General features: G+C 40.8%; 1 protein-coding gene across 2 annotated transcripts in view; it reads right to left on the bottom strand.

Annotated features, from left to right (window-relative positions):
- Positions 1-641: 641 nt before the first annotated feature.
- CSDC2 (cold shock domain containing C2) overlaps positions 642-16,872 on the bottom strand; it is a 46,562-nt gene continuing 30,331 nt past the window's right edge. For both annotated transcript variants that reach the window (XM_069737031.1, XM_069737030.1), the window contains exons 2-4: positions 14,977-15,182; positions 12,173-12,295; positions 642-4,488 (exon numbers count right to left, since the gene is read on the bottom strand). In XM_069737031.1, coding sequence (XP_069593132.1) covers positions 4,326-4,488; positions 12,173-12,295; positions 14,977-15,146 — 456 coding nt within the window. In that variant the 5' untranslated portion in view covers positions 15,147-15,182 and the 3' untranslated portion in view covers positions 642-4,325. The remainder of the gene's footprint in view (positions 4,489-12,172; positions 12,296-14,976; positions 15,183-16,872) is intronic.

The raw sequence follows: 16,872 nt of genomic DNA, 5'->3' as shown, positions 1-16,872 counted from the left end.
CTTTATGTGATGCTTTGCTTAGATATTCATCCTTATGGCTTATGACAGGTCAGTGATCCCTCATTGACCCACCCCCTACTTTAAATACTGTATATGTTATTGTTTGGAAAAAATAAATTACATTAGTCATGCAGGCACCTTCCCAGTAGCATTAATCAGACCACGGATAGATGCTACTGCACAGGCGCGGCCAGCATCACCTTGGTGGAGACAATTTTTTTTTCCTGTAGCAAAATGGCGCACTGGCGGTGGCGCCTATGCAGTTTCATCTATCGCGTTCCGAATTATGCTACTGCACAGGCGCGACCGGCGACATTTTGAGGAAGAAAGGTTTTTTCTAAGAAATCTATATCACTACATAAAATGAATATATGGATATTATAGATCTGATCATGCTGCAGTGCAGGCGCTGGGCCTGCATGATGAATGTAATTTTTTACCCAAACAATAAGATATTCATTATGTAAACTAGGGGCAGGTCAGTAAGGGATCAGTGACCTGTCAGAAGATGAATAGCTAATCAGAGCACCACATAAAGACGCCCCACAGGCCGCCCCGGAGCACGAGCATATCATTAACTCAAAATTGAAAATACAAATTACACAACGACCACCAGACGGATTTCATCACCAGATATCATTGTAATCAGTATAATGGCGCCGACCTGACACTGTCTGTAGGTTACTGAGCACAATCCTGCTGACAGGTTCCCTTTAACCAACATAGCCTTCTTTAGGCTACGTTCAGATTAGCGTTGCGCGCCGCTTCGTCGGCGACGCAACGCACGACGCACGAAAAAACGCACGCAAAAACGCTGCGTTTTGCGATGCGTGCGTCGTTTTTTGACGAAAATCGGACGCAAGAAAAATGCAACTTGTTGCATTTTCTTGCGTCCGACGCTAGCGTCAAAAACGACGCACGTGTCGGAAAACGCAACAAGAAAAACGCATGCGTCCCCCATGTTAAACATAGGGGCGCATGACGCGTGCGTCGCCGATGCGTTTCCCGACGCAGCATCGGGAAACGCTAATCTGAACGTAGCCTTATTGGTTTCATGTTCTATAACACTGAAGCTAATATTTTGGTTATTTGTGACAGTGCATCTGATGTGCGGTTCTTGCTGTACGTTTCAGAATTGCATGCTATTTTATGGTGTACTGCCCCAGTTCCACCGATAATGCTTAGTAGAACTACAAACCTTGGTAATTCATGGTAAAACTGCGTGAGGCTTTTACTGTGCTGCAAGAACTGCACCTGCACATTAGACCCTTATGGCTTCTCTGACAGCAGACGTGAGTAAGCTGAGATGAGGTTACTCAGTCCTGCATGATAATCGAGAGGCAAAAAAATAAAAAGACAGTGATCGCCACAACGTTTTTTTTCTTATAATTTGCCTCGCAATTCTTATTTTCTTACGCTTTCTTATTTTTTTAATTACTCATTCTGATGGCTTCAACAAGTGGGGCAGTCAAAACGAGGAATACCACTTCACTACCATTCTCATCAGAGTTGTGCCTGACCTGTACCACTCCACCATTCCATCTACTCTTCCCTGTTTCGCATCACTAGGACTTTACCATGGAGCACTCCTATTTTGTATTCCACTTCTGTATGATGGCGCACTTGGCCAAACCCTGTCCTGCTTGTGTTTCACCCAATTTTCTAAAAGTTGCCGGGGCTGGCCAGGACTGTCGGGAAACTGCCAAAATTTTGAATTGTGCTTGATGAATTAGGCTCAATATCTTCTGGTCAGGACTGAAATCGGGCTGCCTATATAGGTAGTAGTGGAGACTGCTGTTATTGGGGGTGCTAGAGACTGTAGCGCATCCTGTTAAAGAGGGCTCTGCAATATTTAGGGTCTGCTCCATATTACATAGCCAGAATGTCGTTAACCATGGCATGGGACAGATTCATCAGGACTGGCATTGATCACACTGGTCTCGATGAGGGGGTCACCTGGAGACAGACACTTCTGATTCTCTTTATGAATCAGGAGCTCTGGATCAGAAGCGTGCACCTTCTTGTGCGCCTTGCCACAAAGCCTACTCGTCTTGCTGGAGTAAGATTTGTGGCACAGGAAACGTTACCACTTGTCATGAATTTGACGAGTGGCAGTTGCCACACCACAGACCCCAAGTTCACCAATTTCAGCAGAGCTGGGAGAAACTGGTGTGCAGACGTGAGACGTCGCAAAAAATGTAGGCACAGATCAGAGTTGACCCCAAAATTTTGCAATCTTTCAAAGCTTTTACACCAGAATCTGGGGTGAAGCTTTCAGGCGACATATGCCGCTGCATGCCTATACAGTGGCATAATTTAGGGGTATATGTCAGAAAATCCTGCTGATGCCCATGCCATTTAAATGCACCCTTACTTTTTTAATGGAAGCCATTAGGAATAACAATACTGCTATATCATGCAGGATACTAAATATGTGGAAAAGAAAATATCTGGAGATCTAAAAACATGCAATAATCTCCTCCTAAATGGAAGCAGGACATGGCCAGCATATGAGCACCTATAGCTTTAGTTGTATCTGTAGACAGCTTTGACTCATATTGCTCATAATGTAGATGAACACACATCAGCTTCTCCAGATTGAAGGGGTTATCTGGGACGTTGCTTAATATTCCCTTTGGAGCTAAGAGGTTATAGGCCGGCGTTGTTAACTACCTGCCTGTTCTGCCCAGCGGCTAAGAGCAGTCACGTGCCACTCTTTAATTCTCTTATGGCCAGTGACATCACATTGGCAGGTCTGCTTCTTCTCTTCCGCTCTGCTGATGTCATGCTGATTGACAGCCAGCTCCCCCCTACCTAACTGTGGGGAATGGCTGTCAATCAGCATAACGTCGGCAGTGATGCTCCGTTAACTGAGGAGCCCAGAAGAAGAGCTGCTCTCTTGACGTGAGGTCAAAATCATGGACAAGAGCAGTTCGTGACCACCAGCAAAGTTCGGCACCGGGCAGAACTACCTATAAGTTCTTAGCCCTATAGCACAAAATAAGCAAATTCCCAGAAAACCCTTTTAATGTACATCATTTATCTTACTTTTTGAAAAAAAAAAACGGTCAGGTGATAACATCGCCAAGCAAAATTTACAATTCATATTAGAGAAATATCTCAAGGACGGCATGCATTTTATTTCTACAAAAGAACTAGGAAATATAATGATTGATAGAAATAATTTATGTGATGAAAATTGTTTTATGCAAATTCCTTTTTATGGACCAACTTTTGCAGTCAATAAAGTGTTTGATGCCAGAGGTCACTACATATAAGCATCAGTGGCAGTGTCATCTAAAGGGAACATACTGAACTTGAGTTCTTCAGCTCATCTTGATGTTATGTATGTACAATTAATTCATGAATTAATAAATGGTAACTTTCTATGATATGGACCTGCAATAACAACTGAGCTGTGGTACTGGCTATGGATACATCTCTCATCAAGAAAACCAAGCAAACCAAATATATTCAAATCTAATCAAACTGAAAGAAAATGAAATAAGAAAAAAAGCATTGCCTTCAATACAAAATAGCACACAATACTACAAGAATTAAGGCACTAACACAAAAAAAATATATTAAAAAAACACAATAATATACTTTCAACAGTATTAAAACTGACAGAAATATTCTGAAATCTGGAAGCGGGTCATATTATCATCAACTAACAATACATAAGCTAAACTGTTCCTCCACCAATGTAGACAACTGTACTGTGTGTGTGAAGCCCCAAAATTAACAGATGTGGGGAATTGTTAATCCAAACAGTGCAAATACATTACAAAAGTGTAAAATACAAATGTCAACACACAAATTGCGGTTTAGTGATACATAAATCTAGAAATATAGCCATGGGTAAGGTTTTATAACCTACAGTCCCAATAGTGTGAAAAGTTTGGCTCGGAATTTAAGTGAAACCTCAGCTCTTTTGCATTTCCTTGAATAAAAAAATGGCAAAAAGGTCAAATAAAATGAATGATCAGAACAGTAAAAAAAAAAAGATGACAGACATTTCAGTCCTACAACTGTGAACTGCTATATGCTGAAGACCAGGGAATCCTGATAAGTAGACAGGTTTGTATCCAACTCAATGTTAATGTTAGTACAAGGGACAAGCCTGGATCTAGTCACAGATCTTGGGGACAGCTTGAACCAGTCTTTACTCCTCGTCTTCAATAAAGAAAAATATCCCAGCGTGACTGGCTCAATCTTTCCACAAGATCTGGTATGACTCTCAAAGGTGTAGACGCTGGGTCAGTATGGCAGTTTTGTTTTGTCTGTGTTTGGTCCCCACCACCTATGGAAGGCATCGACAAATTCTAAGTGCTGATTATCTGTCCTGACCAGGTCTCATGCTTTGTGTGAGGAGAAAGGTGGGTCAGGATAACTTCCACAGCTTGAAATTTCTGGTTCTTGGGTGGGATCGGGCACATCTTGTATGTTACTTCATCTCCTTCCACAGGCACATATTCCCCCTCAATGCTGTAAGAAATTTAAAAAAAAATTAAGATTATAGAGTGATATCATGTAATTCTAACCATATAGGGTTTATAATACAGACTTGGAGTTATAAACAATAGTTTTTTTTAATTATTGTTATATTTTCTAATTTAAAATAATCTTAAACCTCATGCGTGGCTAAAGTAAAAATGGCAATGTAAGGCAGAAAGGTTTTAAAGTTGTAGGAATGAATAACTTATGTGACATATGTAAATGCATATACAGTGGCTTGAAAAAGTATTCCACATTTTTTCACGTTACACCCACAAACTTAACCCCTTCATGACCCAGCCTATTTTGACCTTCATGACCTGGCCATTTTTTGCAATTGTGACCAGTATCCATTTATGAGGCAATAACTCAAGAACGCTTCAACAGATCATAGCGGTTCTGAGATTGTTTTTTTTGTGACATATTGGGCTTCATGTTAGTGGTAAATTTAGGCTGATAATTTTTGCGTTTATTTTTGAAAAATTGGCTAAAATTTTGGCTAAAATTTGGCTAATTTTTGGCTAAAATTTGGAAAATTTCGCAATTTTCAAATTTTGAATTTATATTATGTTAAACCAGAGAGTTATGTGACACAAAATAGTTAATAAATAACATTACCCACATGTCTAGTTTACATCAGCACAATTTTGGAAACAATTTTTTTTTCTAGGAAGTTATAAAGGTTAAAATTTGACCAGCGATTTCTCGTTTTTACAGCATAATTTACAAAACCATTTTTTTTAGGGACCACCTCACATTTGAAGTCAGTTTGAGGGGTCTATATGGCTGAAAATACCCAAAAGTTACACCATTCTAAAAGCTGCACCCCTCAAGGTGCTCAAAACCACATTCAAGAAGTTTATTAACTTCACAGCAGCAGAAGCAACATGGAAGGAAAAAATGAACATTTAACTTTTTAGTCACAAAAAAAGATATTTAGCAACATTTCTTTATTTTCCCAAAGATAAAAGGAGAAACTGGATCCCAAAAGTTATTGTACAATTTGTCCTGAGTACGCCGATACCTCATATGTGGGGGTAAACCACTGTTTGGGCACACGACAGGGCTCGGAAGGGAAGGAGCGCCATTTGACTCATTCAATGACAAATTGGCTCCAATCTTTAGCAGACACCATGTCACGTTTGGAGAGCCCTTGTGTGCCTAAAGATTGGAGCTCCCCCACAAGTGACCCCATTTTGGAAACTAGACCCCCCAAGGAACTTGTCTAGATGCATAGTGAGCACTTGGAACCCCCAGGTGCTTCACTAATTAATCCGTAAAAATGAAAAAGTACTTTTTTTTTCACAAAACATTTCTTTTAGCCTCAATTTGTTCATTTCCACATGGGCAACAGGATAAAATGGATCATAAACTTTATTGGGCAATTTCTCATGAGTACACCGATACCTCACATGTGGGGGTAAACCACACGGCAGGACTCGGAAGGGAAGGAGCGCCATTTGACTTTTTGAATGAAAAGTTAGCTCCAATCGTTAGCGGACACCTTGTCGCGTTTGCAGAGGCCCTGATGTGCCTAAACAGTAGAAACCCCCCACATGTGAACCCATTTTGGAAACTAGACCTCCAAAGGAACTTATCTAGATGTGTGGTGAGCACTTTGAACCCCCAAGTGCTTAACAGAAGTTTATAACGCAGAGCCGTGAATAAAAAATCATTTTTCTTTCCTCAAAAATTATTTTTTAGCAAGCATTTTTTTATTTTCACGAGGTTAACAGGAGAAATTGTACCCCAAAAGTTGTTGCCCAATTTATCCCGAGTACGCTGATACCCCATATGTGGGGGAAACCACTGTTTGGGCACACGTCGGGGCTCGGAAGGGAAGTAGTAACGTTTTGGGATGCAGACTTTGATAGAATGGTCTGCGGGCGTCATGTTATGTTTGCAGAGCCCCTGATGTGCCTAAACAGTTGAAACCCCCACCAAGTGACCCCATTTTGGAAACTAGACCCCCCAAAGAACTTATCTAGATGTGTGGTGAGCACTTTGAACCCCCAAGTGCTTCACAGAAGTTTATAACGCAGAGCCGTGAAAATAAAAAAAATCATTTTTCTTTTTTCAAAAATTATTTTTTAGCAGCAATTTTTTAGTTTCACAAGGGTAACAGGAGAAATTGGACCCCAAAAGTTGTTGTCCAGTTTGTCCTGAGTACGCTGATACCCCATATGTGGGGGGGAACTACTGTTTGGGCACACGTCAGGGCTCGGAAGGGAAGTAGTGATGTTTTGGAATGCAGACTTTGATAGAATGGTCTGCGGGCGTCATGTTACGTTTGCAGAGCCCCTGATGTGTTTAAACAGTAGAAACCCCCATAGGTGACCCCATATTGGAAACTAGACCCCCCAAGGAACTTATCTAGATGTGTAGTGAGCACTTTTGTAGCCCCAAGTGCCTCAAAGTTTATAATGCAGAGCCGTGAAAATAAAAAATCTTTTTCTTTTCCTCAAAATGGATTTTTTAGTCTGCAATTGTTTATTTTTACAAGGGTAACAGGAGAAATTGGTCCCCAAAAGTTGTTGTCCAGTTTGTCCTGAGTACGCTGGTACCCCATATGTGGGAGTAAACCACTATTTGGGCACACGTCGGGGCTCGGAAGGGAAGTCGTGACGTTTTGGAATGCAGACTTTGATGGAGTGGTCTGCGGGCGTCATGTTGCATTTGTAGAGCCCCTGATGTGCCTAAACAGTAGAAACCCCCCATTAATTACCCCATTTTGGAAACTAGACCCACCAGGGAACTTATCTAGATGTGTGGTGAGCACTTTGAACTCCCAAGTGCTTCACAGAACTTTATAACGTAGAGCCGTGAAAATAAAAAATAATTTTTTCCCCACAAAAATAAATTTTTAGCCCCCAATTTTTCATTTTCCCAAAGGTAACAAGATAAATTAGACCCCCAAAGTTGTTCTGCAATTTTTCCTGAGTACGCTTATGCCCCATAGGTTTGGGTAAACCACTGTTTGGGCATACGTCGGGGCTCGGAAGGGAGGGAGCACCATTTGACTGCAAGATTGGCTGGAATCAATGGAGGCACCATGTCGAGTTTGGGACCCCCTGATGTGCCTAAACAGTGGAAACCCCTCAAATCTAACAACCAACACTAACCCCAACACACCCCTAACCCTAATCCCAACCCTAACCATAACCATAATCACAACCCTAACCCGAACACACCCTTAACCCTAATCACAACCCTAGGCATAACCATAACCACAGCCCTAACTCCAACACACCCCAAATCCTAATCCCAACCCTAACCCTAACCACAAGCCTAACCCTAACCCCAACACACCCCTAACCCTAATCTTAAGCCTAATTCCAACCCCAACTGTAATCCCAACCCTAACTCTAATTCCAACGCTAACCCTAAGGCTATGTGCCCACGTTGCAGATTTGTGTGCGGATTTTTCCGCACCGCTTTTGAAAAATCCGCAGGTAAAACACATTGCATTTTACCTGTGGATTTCCTGCCGTTTTACACCTGCGGATTCCTATTGAGGAGCAGTTGTAAAAAACTGCGGAATCTGCAAAAGAATTGACATGCTGCGGAAAATACAACTCAGCTTTTCCAACCCTGGGCACAGCGGATTTGGTTTTCCAGAGGTGTACATGGTACTGTACAACGCATGGAAAACTGCTGCGAATCCGCAGCGGACAATCCGCTGCGGATCCGCAGCCAAATCCGCATCATGTGCACATAAGCTAATTGCAACCCTAACCCTAGTTCTAACCCTAGCCCTAACCCTAGCCCTAACCCTAGCCCTAACCCTAGCCCTAACCCTAGCCCTAACCCTAGCCCTAACCCTAGTTCCAACCCTAACCCTAGCCCTAACCCTAGCCCTAACCCTAGCCCTAACACTAGCCCTAACCCTAGTTCTAACCCTAACCCTAGCCCTAACCCTAGTTCTAACCCTAACCCTAGCCCTAACCCTAGCCCTAACCCTAGCCCTAACCCTAGCCCTAACCCTAGCCCTAACCCTAGTTCTAACCCTAACCCTAGCGAAAAAATAAAAATAAATATATTTTCATTATTTTATTATTTTCCCTACCTGTGGGGGTGATAAAGGGGGGTTATTTACTATTTTTTTTTTATTTTAATCACTGTGATAGGTTGTATTACAGTGATCAAAATGTACCTCGGGAATGAATGAATCTGCCGGCCGGCACAGAGGGGGTGAGATTGGACAGCGGGGGGGGATGGAGGACAGGACGGGGGCCAGAGGACAGGACGGAGGGGAGAGGAGGGCTGACTGCGGCGGCAGATCGCTGCTGTCAGTCGGTGGCAGGGGTGGATCGGGGTCTCCAGCCATGGCCGATGATATTGCATCGGCCATGGCTGGATTGTAATATTTCAGCAAGTTTGACTGGTGAAATATTACAAATTACTCTGATTGGCTGTTTCACTTTCAATAGCCAATCAGAGCGATCGTAGCCACGTGGGGGCAAAGCCACCCCCCCTGGGCTGAAGTACCACTCCCCCTGTTCCTGTAGGTCGGGTGAAATTACAGTTACTTTTACTGGTATTTTATGCGATATATCAACACAAAGTAGCAAGTATTTGTCAAGTGTAAAGGAAATGATACAAGGTTTTATAATTATTGTGTATTATTTATATTCAACCTCCTGTAGTCTGATACCCTTGGATAATAATCAAAGCGACCAAATGTCTCCAGAATGTATGAATGTGAATAAGGCGCACTGCAATATCAATTTAGGTATATTAAGGGTGCTACATCATGTATGGAGAAAGTAATGTCAGAAGGAAGAGAAAGCCCAATACATATAATATGTGCATGCCTAATGCTTCAATAAAAAATACACTTTTATTAACATTGATAAACAGGGGATATTAAACCACTTTACCGATTTCCGACATTGGGTGTAATAGTACGCCGATGTTGGACAACCTCCCTTTGATGTGGGCTCTGGCAGTGAGCCCACATCTTTTCCGGCACATGTCAGCTGTTTTGAACAGCTGACATGTGCCGCTAATGGCCGTGGGAGGAATTGCGATCCACCCGCGGCTGTTAACCCATTAAATTCCATTTTCAAACTCTGACAGCGGCATTTAACACATGCTTCCGGCAAGCTCGCTGGAAATCCCGCCCAATGGTGCCTGTGTCACATGACCGTGGGTCGCCGATGGGTTGGCATGACAACCAAGGGTCTCCAGCAGACCTCTATGGTTGGCACTGCCAGATTACTATGAGTGCCGCCTGTTGGTCGGTGCTCATAGCAAGTCAGCAATCTCATTATCGCCTGTATGTAGCAGAGCATGCCAAAAGTAAAAAAAAAAAAATGTTTTTAAAAATATTACAAAAATAAAAAAATATAAAAGTTCAAATCACCCTCCTTTGACCCCATTCAAAATAAAACAATACAAATAAAATCAAACACATTTGGTATCGCCGCGTTCAGAATTGCCCAATCTGTCAATAAAAAAAAAAGAATTAACCCGATCGCTAAACGGTTCTAAGCTGGAATATCCAGTGGCTCTAATTCACCTCTGCTGTGAGGAGATCAGCATTTCCCCGATTATAAGTAAAATGAATCACAAACCAACATGTTTATTTCTTAGGATGTCCAATAAAATTGTCAGCGTTTTATGTATTTTTCAATGTCATATTGGTAATATCTTGAAAATTTGTTAAAGCTTTTCTCCTAGAGATACAATCAAAAGTTATTTAAACCTCACTGCCAACTATGTTTGTTGGAAAAATTTACAAACTTTCTGCAATAAATCAATCAAACAAGAACAGTCTTAAAAAAATCTATCATCAGATTTCCTGTAATTAAACTGCTGCCGGAACATTATCTACCTACTTATTAGACTCCTAACGATCCATTCCATGCGCCCCTTCAGCTTGGCATATCTCTAAAAAATAATCTTTATCTATTCCTCTCTATGTATGACTATCAGTGCCGAGCTGTCCGATGGGCAGGTATGGAAAGACAGAGCTTGTGTAAGGGAACTCACACAGACGCGGAGGTTGGTCCATATCCAGTCATGGCTAATTGCCAAACAGGGAGAGCAATGTATACAGTTTGTTTGCAGTGCTATGCTGGGCTGCACAAGTGCATGGAAAGGATTAAGATTGTCATGATCTGTTCCGGGTTTTGTCCTGTGTGCCCTTTTTCCGGGTGGATCATGTCAAGGGCTAACTTTGCTCTGCCTCATTCTGGGTTCAGGCTTGCTATTTAGCTCCGACGCTTCCTGCTGGCGGTGTCAGCTATAGTTCTGCCTTCAGTGAGTGCACCTGACTCTGGTAGATCTTAATTTGTCCTGATGTGATCCCTGACTTGCCCCGTGTCTGTTGACTCCCTCTGTCTGCCCTTTCCCAGTGTTTCCCTGTAAGTTTGAATGAGTCCCTGGTTTTGACTTTGGCTTGTATTTGGACTCGCTTCTGCCGTCTGTCTTTGTCTTATCCCCTACCGACCGTTGCTGAACCCCCTAGCTTGTTCCTGACCACGTTTACTGCTGCAACCTCTGGTACTTCTGCTTCTGACTGTTTTTTTGACTCTGCTTATCTGACCATTCTCTCGCCACTTGGTAGCGCCTGTGCTGCTGCTCTGTGGTGCTACTCTCTGTGTGCAGCCTTACTTCCCTCACAAGCTCCCCCTGTAGAAGCATGACAAAGATACTAGTTAGGGTGCAGCGGTAATAGTGCAAAACCCGAGGAGAAGCTCCCATTAAATAGCTCCACACAACTAATATAACAAATGGTTTCTGCAAATTCAACATAAAATGCCACTCTTCTAGTTTGTAAATTTTGCTAACAAACCTAATTTCCAATGGAGTTTAATAATTTTGATTGCAACTGTGTAAGAAATGATTATTCTCTTTTTGCTATGGCATGGAAGCATGCTAATCAAGCTATCCCATTCCAAAGGGTTCATATGGTCTGGCGGTGTACTAAAATAATATGTGGTCTCAACTCAAGGTAGGATTACATTTTCTATAAGCCATTTTGTATTCATACAGGGCTAAAACTGCATTTTTAGTTTTTAATGCATTTATCAATGTCGAGTGGACTGAAGATATGGAGTATGGCGGGGTGTCCCCGTGTTGGGCTTTGTTAGACTTGAACACGTTTTAGATCTAAAAGAGAGTCCTTTTCAGGTGGGTTTCAGCAAAGTTTAGGAAAAATGGTGCATAGATGATAAATGATATTTGTGGGAAATGCCCTTGAAGCCACCGTTATTAATCTTATTTAGTTGTTGGAGCTAAAATGCATTCACAGATTTGCAAATAAAGCATTCTTTTAGGATTTGTTTCTTAATTTTTCAAATTGGTTTCTTAATTTTCCATGTTAGGCTGCCGTCACACTAGCAGTATTTGGTCAGTATTTTACATCAGTATTTGTAAGCCAAAACCAGGAGTGGAACAATTAGAGGAAAAGTATAATAGAAACATATGCACCACTTCTGTATTTATCACCCACTCCTGGTTTTGGCTTACAAATACTGATGTAAAATACTGACCAAATACTGCTAGTGTGACGGCAGCCTTATAAACCGGTTTATATGTGCAGCTGTTGCGTGGCCGTGAGGACATCATTGAATATTGGCAATATAGAGTGAGATTACATAATTGCATCCATTATCACATGACTTAAACTCACTTTGTAAATTAATATTACATAGTAAAGAGAACGTACTCAGAAATATGGACAAATATGTCTTCTGTTCCATTTTCAGGGATGATGAACCCATGGCCCTGGGAACGGGAGAACTGCTTGCATACACCCTTGTAGATTGGTCCTGCAGAGGCTCTTGCAGTGCTGATGACAAATGTAGGAACATAGGGTGAACTTTGTACCACTGATGGAATATACATTTATAGGGCTTTTCTAGGTGTGAGATGAAAGTCCACATGACTGCAGACTCTTGAATCCTCACAGCGTGCACATTGCAAGCTGTCAGGATTCTCCAGTGACAGTCATAAGAGTGCAAGTAAGCAAATTGCATACTCCGCCTATATTCAGACTAGACATGTGCAGCCAAGTGAATCGATAGAGGCTGAACATGTCTAGTCGGCACATCACCACGCGTATGCAAATAGCATACTTTCAGTAACATGACCAGCCGCTCTTGCCTCTGTCCCTGGAGGATCCTGACAGCATGCAGTGTGCATGTAGTGAGGATTTAGTGACTACAGACTTTCAGCCCAAACCTGTACAACCCCTTTAAGTGCAAACTCGACACATAATTCAACAATTATCTATGTTATTTTATCTACAAATTGTTTTTAATTTCAGCAAATGATAACAAATACCCAACTGTCTGCCACCATGCACCATCTTTGTCGGGTGTGTTACCGTAGTTGTTGTTTTGTATTTTTCATATTTATTTTTTGGTTTGTTCTCAAAACTTTAAAGATTAAACCAAACATTAGAAAATCTTGACATTTTAAAAAGAAACAATGTGGCTATCCATGTGACCTGAGATTTGCAGAACTTACAAAATGTACACGTTCCTTCTTTTCAGCTCGGAGTCAAATACACATGAATGCATGTTCTCACATGTTACTGGTACATCAGCACTCTGAAATAGTTTCACAATATCCTCGGAAGCGATTAACAGCTTAGAGCAGAAGACGCTTTCTGTATGCTCAAGATCCACATTGGACGGAATTCAATTTTTGTAACATAGGGAGTATTCACACGTGTCCGTCTTCTGTGTTTTGCTGCTTTGGTAAATGGCCTCAATGGTCATATAGAACTTCCATTCACACATTTTTGGACATGCCTCAGTTTTACATTTTTACTTGCTGTTTTTTTTATGTGGACGCCAGGCATGAAGTGCGTTATAGCTGGGGAGCGCATTACTATGGGGCGTGTTGTAAGTAGCCTTGTAGTATTTAGTGGATATAAAGTCTACACTCTGTTTAAAATAAAGGGTTTTTTATCTCATGTAAAAAAAATTATATAAATTAGAATAACTTCTGAACTTTTTTGTCCTTTAACATCACCCAAAAATCAGCACAATACAATCAAAAATCAAAAATCATTTCAGCTGGAAAATGAAAAATAAAGAATTAAAATAATGTGGTTGCATAAGTATGCACACACCTACACTAATACTTTGCAGTAGTAATGATGTAATTTGCGACAGGTTTCAGAGTCTATCTGCATGGCATATTTAGAATTGGCAATCTTTGCCCACTTGTCTTTGCAGTAGCGCTCCAAATCGTGTATTTAGCCTTTTTCAGGACAACCCGCAGATTTTCAACTGGATTCAGATCCTTATGCTAAAACGTGAAATTCCTCTTCATCTTCAGCTTTTTTTTTTTTTTTTTTTTTTTACAAAGACCTCAATGTTTTGATGCAAAACTGACTGATATTTGGAATTGTTCGTAATTCTCTCTACCTTGACTAAAGCCCCAGGTCCAACTACCAAAAGGCAACCCTAATGGTGCCTCCACAATGCTTCATTGTGGGTATGGTGCTCTTTACGTGATGCACAGTGTTGGCTTTGCATCAGACAAACCTTTTGCAATTATTGCCAAAAAGGTCAACCTTGGTCTCATCAGGCATACATTTTTCCCCACATGTTTTAAGCAGACTTAATATAGGTTTTAGCAAAACATAGCCGGGCTTAGATGTTTTTTTTATTTGTAAGAAAATGCTTCTGTCTTGTCACCCTAATCCACAGGTCAGACATATGAAGAATATTGGAGATTGTTGTCACATGCAGTATATAACCAGCACTTTCCAAAAATTCCTGCAGTTCCCTTAATATTGCTGTAGACCTCTTGGCAGCCCCCCCAGACAAATTTTATATTAATCTTTTCATAAGTCTTTGCGGGACATCCCATTATATGTATTTACACTGTTGTGCCAAATTTGAACCTCTTCTTGATGACAGTCTTCATAGTGTCCCAGGGCAAAGCTAATGCCTTGGAAAAAAAATGCTTCTACCTTATATTCAAGTACATTATTTTAGTTTTGTTATTTTTAATTTTTCATCTTAAAATTATTTCTTTTTGTTTGAACAGATTTGTACAGGTTATGGGTGGAATTAAGGATAAAAAAAGTTCTGAAATTATTCTTCTTGGTATTTTTTTACATGACAAAACAGAGCAGTTTAGAAGGTGTGTAGACTTTTTAATGTCATTGTAAATGCTTAAAAAATAAACAAGTTCAGCGTTATTCCTTATACATGGCATAGCAGCGGGATGTAAATTACAGCTAGCATCCTTGGCTGTTGACATGGCAAGATTAATGTGTGAAATATTAGGTAATAAAATGTACCATTATATTCTCTATGTAAATGTAGTTCATTTCCAAACTGGACTTGCACAGGACAAGCCCTGGGCTTCTCAACATGGAAGTACTCCAATTATATAATTTAGTGTTGTCCATTTAAGTTATATGCAATTAACAATGTTAGAAAATCAAAACCACAAATTGTTAAAAAAAAAAAAATCATCATTGATGTAATATACAGCTTTAATACATACGCTGAATATGTACGAGTTCTCTTAGTTGGTAGAGGGCTTGGCAGTTCTCCTAGAAAAAGGTGACTTCTCTCCCAAAGTCGACTCCCTTCTCGGTGGAATGGGTATGACAGAGCTACTGGCGACTTCGGGGACTGCAGGGGTTGCGTTGGTGTGGTGGGATCAGAAGACATGTCTACACCTATCAGGATGAGGGATGGTCTACTTGTCTATTATAAAAGAAGAAAAAGAAAAAAGTCATCATTGAAATGGACAATCACTTTTACAAATAAATGTAACCCAAACAAACCCTTGTTACAAACTCCATTTCCTATATTTGACTGCAGACTCAGGAATTCTTTCAGTACGAGCACTGTCAGGATTCTTCAGTGCAAGAGCCGGGAGCAGACGGTCATGTGACCGCAAGTATGTGATTTGCATACTTCTGGCCACATTCCGACTAGACATGCCCAGCAATAAACTTGCATTGAGCGAGGCTGCACATGTCTAGTTGGCATGTGACCGCATGTATACAAATTGCATACTAGCGGTCACGGGCCCGCTGCTCCCGGCGCAGACGCTGGAGAATCTTCACAGCACGCAATGACATATAGAGTAACTGCAGACTTGAAGCTTAAGGCCGTACATTTCTCTGATTTAATCATAGGAACAGAAAAACAGAACTCCTGAAAACAACACATCCCAAATACGACAGATACACATTGTGGCATTCACTATAATGGTTTCTGTTTGTTAGACCATTATTTTACATGAAAATTGACAAAGCTTGTGATGAAGCCACCTCAATGAAGAAACTATGGAAGTATTGAATCTAGTTATGGTTCTCAAAAAAACAGTGAGATGCACAAAGTCCGTCTTTGACTTATGCTTATATGGATATTTGAGCTTTTGATGACCACACTTGTATTAGGTGACAACAATATTGATTTTAACATCTACTAACGCATAGATTGCATGTAAACAGCATTGAACTATACATTCCTCAGATTGGAATCCACAGTTTCCAATTTGAAATCCACTATCAAGAAATACTTGGCGACAAAAAACATATCACAGTGGTAAAATCCTAATTTAATACATTTTTACACAAACAACCAATAATTATACTTATATACATGTGTACAATGATATGTCATTGAATGATTGGACAAGGCACAACCACTCCCCTTTGATAAAGCAAGCACGCGAAACGCGCGTCAGTGGCCGCAATGAAGGCTGTAGCAGTTTTGACCTACCATGGGTAAGCAGGGGCTTCTTCTTATGGCATTTTAGGTTATTGGTACATAGATATATCCTACAATTATCTACAGTGTCTCCTGCTTGGTGCCCTTTGTATGCACCTTTATTGTGATCTTTTTACGTTGCTTCCCCAGGTCTTATACTGACCACCAGCCTTCTCATTGCCTACCTTCATGTCTCCTTCATTTGTTATCCTGTTATGTTTATATGTATTGCATCTAGTTTTTTATGTGATTTTCTAATAAAAACTATTTGCATGTTTATTTTTCGGTGGTTCTTTGCTACTCTGTTTTTTTCTAGTTAAGGTACAACCATAAGTATAATAGCAGAAACTCGAAAGCTTGACAGTGATGAGTTTCGGAGGAGGACTAAGATGGCCTTGCGATCGTGTCACAGGGCGCTGAACTGCGCCAGCACATGCGAGCAGCAGTGTGTGTTTCATTTAAATGCTGCTGTCAGAGATTGACAGCTGCATTTACAGTCATGGCCAAAAGTATTGACACCCCTGCAATTCTGTCAGATAATACTCAGTTTCTTCCTGAAAATGATTGCAAACACAAATTCTTTGGTATTATTATCTTCATTTAATTTGTCTTAAATGAAAAAACACAAAAGAGAATGAAGCAAAAAGCAAAACATTGATCATTTCACACAAAACTC

The sequence above is a fragment of the Ranitomeya imitator genome, chromosome 8 (assembly GCF_032444005.1).
Source record: "Ranitomeya imitator isolate aRanImi1 chromosome 8, aRanImi1.pri, whole genome shotgun sequence".
Lineage (NCBI taxonomy): Eukaryota > Metazoa > Chordata > Amphibia > Anura > Dendrobatidae > Ranitomeya > Ranitomeya imitator.
This window is presented reverse-complemented; position numbering and strand designations above follow the sequence as displayed.